The sequence below is a fragment of the Octopus bimaculoides genome, chromosome 14, assembly GCF_001194135.2.
Source record: "Octopus bimaculoides isolate UCB-OBI-ISO-001 chromosome 14, ASM119413v2, whole genome shotgun sequence".
Taxonomy (NCBI): domain Eukaryota; kingdom Metazoa; phylum Mollusca; class Cephalopoda; order Octopoda; family Octopodidae; genus Octopus; species Octopus bimaculoides.
The window spans coordinates 60,147,102-60,161,232 of record NC_068994.1 but is presented as its reverse complement, the minus strand read 5'-3'; the positions used below and the strand labels follow the sequence as shown (position 1 = coordinate 60,161,232).

The window sequence follows — 14,131 nt, the reverse complement described above, 5'->3', positions numbered from 1 at the left end:
ATATATATATATATATATATATATATATATATATATATATATATATATATATATATATATATATATATATACATATACATGTGTGTGTGTCATAATAAATGCAAGATATATGATTGATATATATATATAATTTTATGTGTATATACAATACATACATATATACATGTTTGTGTGTGTGTGTATATATATGTATGTCTGCAATCATATATACATTCAGACTGACATAGAATTATACTTACATTGATACATCAAAATACACGAAAGAGCTATTTTTTGTAAAAACTGTCTATGAAATCGGCCATGTTTGGGGTGGGGTGGTCAGTTGTTTGTCTGCAGTTATCCTGTCCCCTAGGGCAGGGCCATAGGTGAGCTACTATCCTGTCCCCTAGGGGCAGGGCCATAGGTGAGCTACTATATATTTCAGAGAGGCATTTGGTGCAAATTTTCTTCCTATTGAATAAAATTGAATGAAAAGAAAAAAAATCAAGAAGCATTGTTTCACATGTTCTTTCTTTGTTTTACTTTTTGTTGTTTATTTTATCTTTTGTGTTATCTTAAATTTACAATATTGTTCAAGTGCCTTCATATACATACATATGATGCACAAAAGGGATAAAGATGCCGGAAAAGCAGTAAAATGTGACAACTGATGCAGACTTTGTGGAGTTAATATCGAGGATATCACCCACATCATAAGCAATTCTCCGAAAATGTCATCATGGTTTTCTGTACCAATGAGACATGGTGTTGTAGCCAGGACACTCTAGAATGAAATCCATCGGAAGGATAACCCCCAAGAGCAAAGAAATCAGGACCCACAGCATGGTCGAAGCCATAGCCACTCGTAATAAAAAAAAATACTGGTGCAATGTCCCAGTGAAAACCTCAATAAAATGTACGTAGTAGCTCCTAGCTGGTTCTCAGCATTGACCCCGATATACTGCTGTTTTAGTGCATCAGCAAAGATATGCAGTGCTTGTTTGTAGTGCCAGACACAATCTGCAAACTATGATTAATGTAATATCAGAATATTCTCCAATGATATAAAAGCTCCACATTGATGACAACAGTGTCACAGCATCTGTCAAGTAAAGGCTAGGGACGGAAGTTGTTTCTCACAGAACTGTTAGCTGATCTCCATCAACAGTGAAATTCACTAAATACCCCTTCTATCACATGTCAGTAAATTTTTGCTAATTGAAATTGTTCCACCAATGATGTTACAGCCAGCTCTAGTTAGTTGTACACCCAACTCAGAAATCTTGATGAACGATAAAACCAATCTTGTCAAAATTTGCTCGTACACTTTTCAGTTAATACAGTCTCATACACTTGGAGAAGCCTTCAGAAGCCTGACGAAAAACCATGTTAGTAGTAATTTGTTTCATCTCTAAGGAGAGTATTTTTATGTGTTCTAAGTAGGAGTGTTCCGTAGCTGTTTCTGTGCCTTCAGAATCAGTTTAAAAATTGCCTTTCAGTGCAGCTTACAAATACAAACTGTAAACCAAATGAAAAATCCAAAAATATTAACAAAAACTCTTGTCAACTCGGTCTTAAAAACGGAAGTACCATTATTAGAAGAAACTCAAATTTCTCTTCAATGAGTGGTCCACCATTACAGTAGCTTTTTTTTTTCTCAAGCAGCTCTCTCAGAGAAAAGATACTTTCATATCCAAACGTTCGTATTATCATACTTTTCAAAACCTGTTCTTAAATTTTAAAGGTTAATAACACCAAAATTCAAACGTTACTGTAATAATATTTTGTTATTCTCGCATAAAACTTTGTTCAACTATAAGAAGCTGGTATTTTAATGCCCGCGTAAACGGTAGTACTCATATAAGGGAAACAACTCATTCATAACTGTAGCTCTTCAATGTGAGTTCAAACCAGTTTCAACTGAAATCAATTTTTGTCAGATATGGAATTCCAAGTATTTTGATTTCAATTGCTCACAAATGTCTACAGAATTCATAAAGTTTAGCAAAGTGTAAAACTTCTGCCAAATTACTTTCAATCTATGACTTCCACAATCGATGGGCAAGCTAAGACTGCAACGAGAGAGATGAAGGCATTAATAACAAAAAAACATAAGGAAGAAAATAAAGACCCCCACCCCCAAGACCTAACACTGCCTCCTTCATGTCAGTCTTTTTTACCTTCATGCAAATAATCCATCAGATAGATGAAGATAATCCATCAGATACATGTCCAGGAAGTGACAGCGGGTGGAGAGGCACACTAAGTGTGCAGGAAAAGTCCTCATCCTTGGAACTTGGTGACTATATACAAGGAAATGAAGGAAAAAAACTGGATACTAATGACAAAGAAGTGTTGAGATCATATTTGGTTAAAACAACCAGGAATGCAGGACTCAATGGTACACTGAACCAAAAGAGTAAATTCAAGCACAGAACTGCACATCTCTCTTATGAACCCAATTCTAGTTGAACAGTCAACTTCAAAGGAACCCCTTATATAACAAGATATTGTCGTGTTCAAAACAAACCAATAAGATACAGAACCATATGCGATCTGATAGTGGCCAGAATAACATGACGGGAGTCTATCCTTGTCATGTATTGAGTTACCTGCCTTCAAGTAGTATCTTATTTACATATCGCTATACCATATAACATGTTCTAGGACCTCATAGTAGAGGTAAATTCCTGATAGTTTCTCCCTGACTGATTCATTTTCTTGTAATTACATCGCATACCTATGAGAATCAAGCTTGGGAAAGGACATACTCCAAGAGGCCAACGTAATGGATGAACACCATTTAGGATTATAAGATTAACACGAGGATTAGATTAATAGAAGGTAATAAGGTGGAGTCTATCCTATGAGGTGGGGGAAGAGATAAACTGTAACACATGAGAAGCAAGTGGAATGAGGAAAAGAAAATCAAAAACTTGTGATAAGATTCTGTTACATTGAAATCTTGAAATACGTGCTTCAAGAACCAGGCAGATTAGTTTCACGTTGCTAGATGTAAAGGTTTAAACTAAAGCTACTTGTTTAAATGTGTGAGGTAAAATAAAGCTAATATTGAAAAAATTTCAGCTTAAAGAATACATAGTTAATTATGGGTTAAGATAAGGCAGGAAGCCAAAAGCAATTTTTGAACAACCAAAACAGCATGCGTAATAAAGAGAAAAATCCTTATTTTAAATTGCCTCAACAGCAAAAACTACATTGAGTATTTTAGTGTGTAATTATCTCAAAAATTAACAGCAATTAAGATATGGATTTGTCAGAAATGTTAACAAGACATATTTTGCTGTTGGATTGTTCCATTAAAGTTGGTCCATTAAGACAACAACTCCTACGAATTAACGATAGACATTGCACTGGTATTTAACTGCTTTCCTTAGTTGCTTAGTATCTTATCTGAAATATATGGAATTATTCAAGAATCTCTAATGTAACCCTTGAAGACCTTATTGTTACTAACACATTCTTTTGTATTGTAACAAGAAATTCAAACAAACTCAGTCTACACATATACAAACACGCGCACATGTGTGCGTGTTTGTGTGTGTATGTTATATAACAATTATACAACACAGATCAAGATATATATATATATACACACACACACACACACACACATATATATGTACACCCTGTAAAAAAAATCAAGACAAATGAAAAACCACATGAGAAGAACCTTTAAAATAATGGGCCAAGAAACAGCATGTTGCATTGTGGAGAAAGACTCGGCTAAAAGCAATTTGACTGATGTTTAAGACACTGATACAGCATGTTTCTGCTGGTCAGTTTATAAACAGTTGGCTGCTGTGGAAAGGTTTAGATACAATGACTAAGAGAAGACAAGAAAGAAGAGAAAGAACTGGACAAGCTTAGAGAAATGGTGGGGGGCGGGGACAATGAAACAAAGAGAAGGAGCAGAGGAAAATAGAAAATTAAGGAAAGATGAAAAGGAGAGAGAGAAAGAAGAAGAAAGAGAATGTAAGAGAGATAAATATGTAGAGAAAGCAAAAGAAGGAAAATGTGCTGGAAGGAATTATAATAATAATTAGTATCTTAAACAATAACCTCAAGTCTCCTTTGTCTGCAAGTCATCAATAGACAAGAAAGTAATTCAAGACAGAAATAGTGTTCTTTATGTGAAAGCAATAAACAACAAAGTTTTACCAGAATCCCAAATATTCATTTACTACATTATTCACATGCAACAGCCATTGTTTCAGTGTGCGTCTCTGCATGGGAATGTGAGGTGCAGGCCGATGCATTTGGCCTGCAGCATAAGGCACTGGACTAGAGGTTGACAAAGTAGCATTTGAAGAGTAACAGCTGGGAAATGAATCTTCTAAACAGAAGTAGGAATGTATATATTCACGACACATGGGACAACGTTCAAGCTTGCTAAAACAAGTCCTGCACACGCACGCATGTCGACATGGCAGCAGAACCATGCTGATAGATTCACACTGACAAATGATACAGTCGTTTTGAGTAGAACTCTCATTGCAATCTGTTGAGGCTGGTTTGTCACAGACAGCAGAAGATGCTTGCATCTCAGCGTTTGTTGTTGTTGTTGCTGCTAAGTCCCCTTCAGATGAAGAAGCTGTGACATCTTTCATGCCAGATGCAGATGAAGAAGGCATTTCAGTTGTACTGGAGGAACTGGTATTAACATCCTCTGTCAATGGACTCTCTGAAGACTGCTTTGGGGAAACTGTAGGTGATGGTACGTGTGTTGTTTGCTGGGATCCTTCATCGTCAGGCAATGATGCTATAAATAAGGGCTATAAAGAAAACAATACAATTGTTTAGACACAGATATACTTTTTATATAAACAACTCTCACTCACTGTAACACTGTCACTCACTCGCATTACACTGCCACTCTCTCTCTCCAGTTATACTGCCACTCTCACTCCACTTCATCCCACTCCAGATTATGACCAAAACATATTATTGACCGTTTCCAATGGACACTGAAGCAAGACCAATAGATACACACCAATTCCAACCCTCTTCCAAACTCACATCAAACTGGAATCTCTGAATCAAACCGAGTCTGATAAGGTCTGTGTTTGTTGCCAATGTGTTGAATAAGTCACAAATAGCTAATGCAGCATTAAGCTTGTGTTCATTAGGAGAGATTAACAAATTAACAACAAAACACAGCCACTAATTAATGGGGCTCGGAAGGTTTCCAATGAGATATTCAAATACTGAAAAACGCCAATGGCCATCACTATTGAAAACAACTGGAAACAAGGTGTTTATTAGAGATTATAATTCCAGCTAGATTGTGAGGCATGAAACAGCAACATTGTCATGGCATTGGTTTAAGCTGACAGTCCTGTGTCTCTCTGGGATGGCTTCCACCCCTTGTCTACCTTCTTTCAGTCAACCTAACAATGGGGGTGGGGTAGAAACTTTAGACTCACCTGAAGGTTGAATATTTGGTTGTTGTAGGTTTTCAAGTGTTGGTTGATAATGAAGGAGTTCATACTACAAACGGAATCCTTTAAATGGATAGCACTCAGCATCGCCACCTGGTGGAGGAAGCACACAACACAATTCGATATTTATTGAACATTGAAATATATGAAGAAGTAGTCTTTATTATTCGGTTCTTCATATTCAATGGAGTGGGGGGGGGGGAGAGAGAAATTGACATGAAAAAAGAGGGAGAATGTTGTATATATGCCTATTTTTGAATAGTAAAGTGATTATTGAGAGAAGGGGAGGGGGGGGGGCACAATATTCGGATTATAACTCATCAGATACATTAAATGAAGGGAAAAGATATTTTTAAAATAGCATCACCCCACCTCTGTAGCTACATCGTTTTAACCCAAGGTGCCTCTATAGTAGCTACAACAACGAGAAATAGCAGCTAAATGTCTCTCTCTCGAATTATACTCTAACATCTTGAAAAGGTGGTGACACAACGGCTGAGACTAGGACAGCTTTTGATGATAGAGCAAGTCACTCAAGCTGCTAGAAATGGCAGGCAATCTCTCTCTTCTGAAATCCCACTCCACCATCTTCAAGGTTATAAGAAATAATGTGGCAATAGATACACGGAAAGAAGACAGTGTGGATGCCTTTCATCATCGATCCGTACAACAGAAGCTGATATTAGGGGTCAACAACAACAACAACAATGGTTTCAAATTTTGGTACAAGGCCAGCAAGTTACGGGGAAGGCAGACAATTACATCAACCTCATTGCATAACTGGTACTTATTTTATTGACCCCCCCCCCCCCGAAAGGATGACAGGCAATGTCGACCTCAGCAGAATTTGAACTCAGAACATAAAGACGAACGAAATATCACTGAGCATTTTGTTTAGCATGCTAACAATTTTGCCAGCTTCACACCCTTTTATAAATGAATGAATAATAATAATCCTTTCTACTCTAGGTACAAGGCCTGAAATCTGGAGAAAGCAACAGTCGATTACATCAACTCCAGTGCATAACTGGTACTTAGTTTATCGACCCTAAAAGGATGAAAGGCAAAGTTGACCTTAGTGGAATTTGAACTCAGAATGTAGTGACAAGTGAAATATTGCTAAGCATTTCGTCCAGTGTGCTAACAACTCTGCCAGCTTACCACCTTAATAATAATAATAATAATAATAATAATAATGGATACTAATATGAAAATGCCTTTGTTTGAGGGTGACATTTTAAATGATTGCTTCTGTAATTATTTAAAATAACAATCAGATCCTGCTTTCATGATTGTAATAACTTACCACCTGGACGCTTCCATCAGTAGGATGTGTGGAATTGCGCGAGACATTTAACAGCACGACGGGGTAGATGGTCCTAGAGTTGGCTGCCATGGAAACATCTGCCATAGCTTGTGGCGTTGGTAAATGAAGCTGCTTCTCACTGCAACAGTCTAATCTTTAATCAACGTTAAGGGATCAAATGATTCTGCTGAGCAAATAGTTTTAAAGACACTCACACACACACACACACATAAACACATGCAAAGTAGAAGAAAGTATTCAAACTCTGTGTGTGTGTGTGTGTGTGAGAGAGAGAGAGAGAGCATGAGACATAAAATACAAATTCAACTGAATAGGAGAAGTGTAACTTTGATAAGGTCAACTCTACTCATTGCTTATCACTTAAACCTTCTACAAACTACAAATATTAGCAAACTGAGAGAACAGAGAGGGAGAATGAAATCATTGTTTAACATTTGAAGTTAATTCATAGCAGAAGTCACTGTCCATTCAAGTCTCCGGCACCCATTCTCACCATATACAGATATAAAGCCACACAGAGAATATCCAAATATAGAAACATTATCAGAAAGAGGTATCATGATATAGAGAAGGATATATAGATATAGCCACATAGCAACATCAATATACAAGTTATCAATAGGGAAAGAACTGTGTCAGGTGATGTAAAAGTTATTCCAAGGGACATAACTGGTTAATCCAGTTACTGAGACGCCATCCTAAACTTGTTGTGTCCCTTGCTATTATTTGTATATATATATATATATATATATATATATAATACAAAGAATATATATACATGTATACACACATATATGTACATACTTACATCTACATGTGTATATACATGCATATCAGGGTACAGGACGTTAGAACAATAAACTACAGACAACGGAACGAACACATAGGAAAACGGAAAGCCACTTGGAATATCCCTTCATCAGCTGTCTCTATTCTAATATACACACACACACACACACACACACACACACACACACAAAACCACATCATCTACCTAGCAGCTCTCTTTAACCAATCTTTAGTTTATTACTAGACTCTATCTCATACATAACTGGGTTTTGGCTTCATAATGATTATATTACTTTGTGTGTCTTTCTCTCTCTCTCTCTCTCTCTCTCTCTCTCTCTCTCTCAACATAGATAGTAATGTACTAAAAAGGATACATGAGAGGTTCATCTTTGCAAACGTATGAACCAGCAAGGAAATTATCTGAGTGTATATGCTCCTGAAGTTGTTGCCATGGTAACTGGAACTCTTGGTAAAGAGCCTGGATGTTCACACCCCAGAAGCTATACAGACGACTTGGCACCAAACTTGAAACCACACAATGTAAACCAGCTGAAATAGAGAAGGAAGAAAACAGAATTCTGTCTATTGTTGTCATCTTTCAGCTAGTACAACTTTCCTCAATGTTCCAACCATGACCTTCACATCTATAATCCAGGTATATCAATGACTATACAGTCCACTGTGTCAACCAGTAAAAGTGATGATGATGAGGATGAACTGGATTAGTCAGAGAAGGAGCAGAGATTAAAGTCAGATAAGAGTCACCAGAAACACAGAGTGAGTCAAAATAAAGAGTCAAAACAGAAATCTGAGATGAAAGAAATTGTTGTACTCATCATCATCATCATCATCATTTAATGTCCATATTCCATGCTGGGTTAAACGGTTTGACTGGAGCTGGTAAGCCAGAGAACTGTGCTAGGCTCCAGTCATCTGTTTTGGCCTGGTCTCTACGGCTGGATGCCCTTCCTAATGTCCACCACTCCACAGAGTATACTGGACGCCTTTTACATGTCACCAACACTGGCCACTACTATGATTTCTCTGAGCTTCACATTGTCTTCTCAAGCAAATTACCAAATGTTTTCTCAGTCATTTGCTTATTGCCTTTGTGAGGTTCAACAACTGAAGGTCACGCTTCACCACATCATCCCATCTCTTCCTGACTCTACCAATTCCACAGATTCCCTCCACACTTAGAGATTAGCACTTCTTTATCCAGCTGTCCTCATCCATATGCTTCACATGACCACACCAGCGCAGTCTTCTTTCTTGCACATCGAATGCCTCTTATTCCCAGTTTTTCTCTTAACACACTTACACTCAGTCATACATGCACACTGATATTGTACGTCCAGTGAAGCATACTAGCTTCATTTCTTTCAAGCCATTACATGTCCTGTGTTCACAGCCTATATTTCACTGTTATGTACCATGGTTGTTCGTGCACAGGCATCATACAATCTGCCTTTCACTCTGAGGAAGTGGTCCTTTGTTACCAACAAAGGTAGAAGCTCTCTGAACTTTGCCCACCCCATTCTTATATTCTAGTAGCTATACTCTCAGAGCATCCTCCTCCACTGCTGACTTGGTCACCAAGGTAATGGAAGCTATACACTACTTCTAATTAGTCTATTTTCTGTACATTTCTAGCGTTTATTGTACCTGTACATCTGCCACACACAAACACTGCTTTCTCGGTTAATCTTCCTCTGATACTGCTGCATTTTTTATGTGTCCATAGCTTGTACTGGTTACACCTTATGGAGTTTCTACCAACACCTTTTCTATAAATCAAACAGGGCCATCTCCCTGAAGGGATCAGTGATTTGTCTGTTTTCCTATTTCCAAAGACTTTGGTCTTTGCTAAATTAACTCTAAGGCCCTTTGATTCCACACCTTGCTTACACACCTGAAATTTCGTGTCTAGTTCAGGTAGTGATTCAGCTATATGAACAAGGTCATCATTACAAAGGAACTCCCAAGTGCAGCTAGTCTTAAATTCCTCTGTTATGGCCTGGAGGACTATGAAGAACAAGAGGGGGTTGAGAACCAATCCTTGGTGAATTAGCTTCAATTAGCATGACAAGCTCCAAAGTGCAATTTTTATTTTCAAAAATCAATAGAAATAGAAGAAAAAAAGATGTACTTACAGAGTAAGGAGCTATTCTTTGTAGGGTCCATCTGTAGCGAGAAAGGGGTTTGAATTCCAACCATTCGCTGCTCAGGAATAACATGTTTCACAACAACAGATGAGCTGAATGCAATATGATCTCCATTTAACCTAAAAAGGAGGTAAAATATTGTAAACAATTCAATTTATAATCTAAATAATCAGAGAGAAATTCTACTTTCTCAAACCCAGCTCACCCTAACCAATTCCACAGTCAGATTAACAAACAGAAAACATATTTCAATTTTTAACACCAAACACTAAAACCAGTCAATCAAAGAGTTTGAAGAAATTTACACAACATTGGCCACTATTTAAACTCAAAGTAATTGGACATCTTTTGCCTTTTACTAGTTCTAGTCATTAGATTAGGCCATACTGGAGTACTGCCTTAAGGAAATTCAGTTGAACAAATTGACCCCAGTAATTGTTTATTTTTTCACAAGCCTGGTACCTGTTCTAACAAATATCTTTTTGCTAAACTGCCAAGTTACAGGGATGTAGCCAAACCAACACCAGTGAGGGACAACACAGACACACATACATCTATGAAGGGCTTCTTTCAGTTTCCACTTACCAAATCCATTCCCGAGGTTTTGGCCAGCCCAAAGCTATAATAAAAAACACTTCCCATGGGTAAGTGGGACTGAACCTGGGACCATGTAGATGAGAAGCAAATTTTTTAGCACACAGCCATACCTGAAACTAACCAAAAATAAATTTGACAAGGAACAAACTATTTTATACACAAGAATATGAAGAATCACAATTCAAATTCTTCCACTTGTTCTCTTGGCTTGTTTTAAAATCTGCTGCAACCCATAAGATTTTTGTTGATATGTCCCAAAATATTACAATAATTTGTACACAATTCTGAATTAATTAAGTAGCAGTGGAGGGGTGGGGGGAGTTCAATTGTTTCTCTTTTAAAAGTAGTCATCCTTTTCCAAGCTGAAAATTGTTTTTTCGAAGACAATTATAAGAAGAATGGAAAGAAATACAAAACAAAGAACCAAAAAGAATGTTGCAAGGTATTTCGTCCAACGGTCTAACAATTCTGCCAGCAGGTGACCTTTATATGGTCACCTCTGCTGTTGCTATGCTTACCATTTAAACCTTCCACAAACAACAGATATTGGCATCAAATTCTGGCACAAGGCTAACATGTTTGGGAGGGGGATTACACTGACCCTAGTATTTTACTGGTACTTTATCTTTTTTGTTTTTTATCAACATTAAAAGGATGAAAGACAAAGTCAACCTGGGCAACATTCGAACTCAGGACATAAAAATGGGCAAAACGCTTACAAGCATTTTGCTCAGTGCAGGGACAATTCTGCCAGCTCACCACCTTAACAACAGCAACATCAAAAACAACAATAATAGTTTCAAATTTTAACACACAAGACCAGCAAATTTAACAGGAAGGGGGTAAGTCGATCTAATTAACCCCAGTGCCCAACTGGTTCTGATTTTATTGACCCCAAAAGGATGAAAAGCAAAACCAAACTTGGCAGAATTTGAACTCAGAACAGATAAAATACTGCTAAGCATTTTGCCTGGCATGCTAACAATTCCACCAGCTCACCACCGAGTAATAATGGTAATAATAATAATAATAACAGCAACAATAATCCTTTCTACTAAAGGCACAAGGCCTGAAATCTTGGGAAAGGGGACTAATCGATTACATCGACCCAATGTTTCACTAGTATTTAATTTATCGACCCCGAAAGAATGAAAGGTAAAATAATAATTATTATTATTATTTCATTAAATTCTATTTTCCCAATTTCTCCTTCTGTTCCGATCCAGGATCTTCTGAGATATTCACGATTTTAATATCTAATGAAATACTTTTAGACACACCCTATGCCAGTAGCGAATGATTTTTGTATTCTCTTTATTTTGAGGCAAGAACCCCTGGGATTTCATTAAAATCATAAATTATTTGATTCAATGTTCATATATTTCTCAAAGACAGCGGAAAAGTGATTTTGTTTCGGCTGGGAGACGAAAGCCAGCAGTGAACCTGGCATGTTGTTGTTGTTGTTGTTGTATTACGTCTGATAGTATTTTCTTAAAACAATCCAAATTGACAATGTTTCGGTTTGATGCCAGTTATACTAACAAGTTTTCGTTTTAGTGTAAAGATTACCAAGTTAAATAGTTTCTTTCTTTTAGGAAAGAAAATATTAAAGGAATAAAATAAAGAATTGCATCAGGTTATTGGGAAAAGAGTGTATAGAATTACCTGAGTATGAAGACAACTGTAATAATAAAGCAAACAAGGACTGTTATAACCGAATAGAAGTTAGAATAGTTGGCTAAAATCAAGAGACTGGCGCTAAAGTCTTGACCAGTGTTGCTCGGATTCGACTCGGCGGAAGACGCCATTGCTGCGGCAATAGGTCGGTTGGAGTTATCTACCTTGATGAATACCAGAATTTAGGAATTCATTGAGTTTCAGAACAAAAATTTTAAAAAAATTATGTCGTTAATAAAGCGGCCAAGTGGGAATTATTCCGAAGAACGTCGAATAAAATATCTTATGTTGTGGCTCTCTGCTGTCAGAGTTCAAATGCCATCCAGATTAACTTTGCGTTTTATCCTTTCTAGTCGATATAGTGCTAGTAAAGTGGTTCTCTCTCGATTTTTTTTCTTTCTGCACTTCAAAGATCCACTCTTGTCATATTCTATCACTCTAACTTGCCCCAAGTCAAGGTGACACAATTACGTTAAGGATACCCAACCATTCGCACTTTAATTTTATAAGTAGGAATTCACTTGATCGAACAGCTGAATAAACAACGTTTGGAGTTGGTGAAGAATCCACCGACATTGGTTTAAAGATTCGTGTTTGGAGCGGGAAATTGTACGATTGCAAGTGTTATAACACTTGTTATATATAGCTTAGGCATATATAACGAATGTTGTATATACCTATGTGAGCTTGCCCATCCATGCAAACACAGCTTGTTTGTTTTTTTAAGAAGTCAAGCTATTACTTGTATAGAATCATTTGTTTTAAGAGACCCTTGCGACCACTATTACTCTCACCTTCACATGACTACTGATTCTCGATTCATAATATTCATCAACCCGACAAAATAAAAAGAATATTGTACTAGCGGGACCCGTGGTAATTCCACAAAGCGAAAAAAAATAATTAGAGGAGCTGTTGAAGAAAGAAAGGATGGCTTACATTTTCATGACATATAAATCTTATTGTTGCCAGTGCAATAAATGATTTAGAAAATACAATAACAATCTATACAATACCTAATACACATATCATTTGTTAGTATTTAATTCTATTGAAACTGTAAAATCAATGTTATTTTTATTACGATAATGTTAAAGTTTTACAAAATTAAATTAGAAAATTGGACAAAACAGAAAATACTACTGAAAAAAAATAAAAACTAGAAAGAAAAAAGGTGAGAAAGAAAGAAAGAAAAAACCAAAACAATTCACCAGCTCAGGTTGAAAAGTTGGGGGCGCTGGGAAACCTTTCTAATGGCTGTTGAGGCACACCAGCACGCTTGCAGCGTTGCCAAGGGTGATGGCGAGGCTAATGCGCTGGAACAGCCAAGCGCCCTCGCGAGCCTTCCCAGTTACCTCTCGCAGTTAGTGGTCCGACCCCACCAAACATCTCGAACGCCACAGAATGGAAAATGTAATTGGCCGGCAGATCGCGGTACTTCAGGATTTTGTTCCGCTCTGTAGCAGAAGCTGTGGATCTCACCTTGACCGCAGCATCCAGGACGTGAGAAGAAGCAAAGGACAAGGCATCTGCCTCGCGACCAGGGCCACAGGGTGAGACCGTCAGGTCTTTTCCCATTACGTCTGGACAATCCAAATGGCTCCAAGATGGAGAGGATGTTTGTCCAGAGCAAGCCACTCTTGAGTATCAGGCTCAACTCCGTATGACGCGCGAAACGACCAGCATTCAGGTGGAATCGAGGAGCTTGGCACAACCACAGGGACGGCATCAATCCAGGCACCTGAGTATTTGGTGCTAGCAGACAGTAAGCGACACCTTGAAAACGGGTCTGACTGGATGAAGAGGGAGTCGAAGGTGGCCTTCGAAATTATGTTGTCCCAAGCTTTCTGACTCCGATAGTCCTCCACCTTCCCAGGAGCAGACAAGCCCAATTCCCTCCAGCGTTGGAGAGCTTCATCCAACTCCCTGTTGGAACTGGTCCATGTTGGAGAGGAGAGGATGTTGCTCACCAGGGTGGAGCAGGCGTGAGTGGTGGAAAGGAAGCAGGGGAGAGAGAGGGACGAGATGAGATTAACTGGAACCTTCGTTGTGCCAATTTCCATCTTTTCACTTCCAGTCACAATAAATTATATGATTTTAAAACTTCCTTCTGCTAAACTCTCTCTCTCTCTCTC

At 37.8% G+C, this 14,131-nt stretch overlaps 1 protein-coding gene across 2 annotated transcripts in view; it reads right to left on the bottom strand.

Annotated features, from left to right (window-relative positions):
• Nucleotides 1-4,107: 4,107 nt before the first annotated feature.
• The window catches only part of LOC106880491 (cell growth regulator with RING finger domain protein 1), a 15,568-nt gene continuing 5,544 nt past the window's right edge, over nt 4,108-14,131 (bottom strand). The window contains exons 1-6 of one of the 2 annotated variants that reach the window (XM_014930457.2): nt 11,985-12,162; nt 9,711-9,841; nt 7,932-8,106; nt 6,748-6,901; nt 5,427-5,534; nt 4,108-4,775 (exon numbers count right to left, since the gene is read on the bottom strand). In XM_014930457.2, the coding sequence (XP_014785943.1) occupies nt 4,158-4,775; nt 5,427-5,534; nt 6,748-6,901; nt 7,932-8,106; nt 9,711-9,841; nt 11,985-12,127 (1,329 nt within the window). In that variant the 5' untranslated portion in view covers nt 12,128-12,162 and the 3' untranslated portion in view covers nt 4,108-4,157. Of the gene's footprint in view, nt 4,776-5,426; nt 5,535-6,747; nt 6,902-7,931; nt 8,107-9,710; nt 9,842-11,984; nt 12,163-14,131 lie in introns of those variants that run through there. The other variant, XM_014930458.2, reaches the window with a different exon arrangement.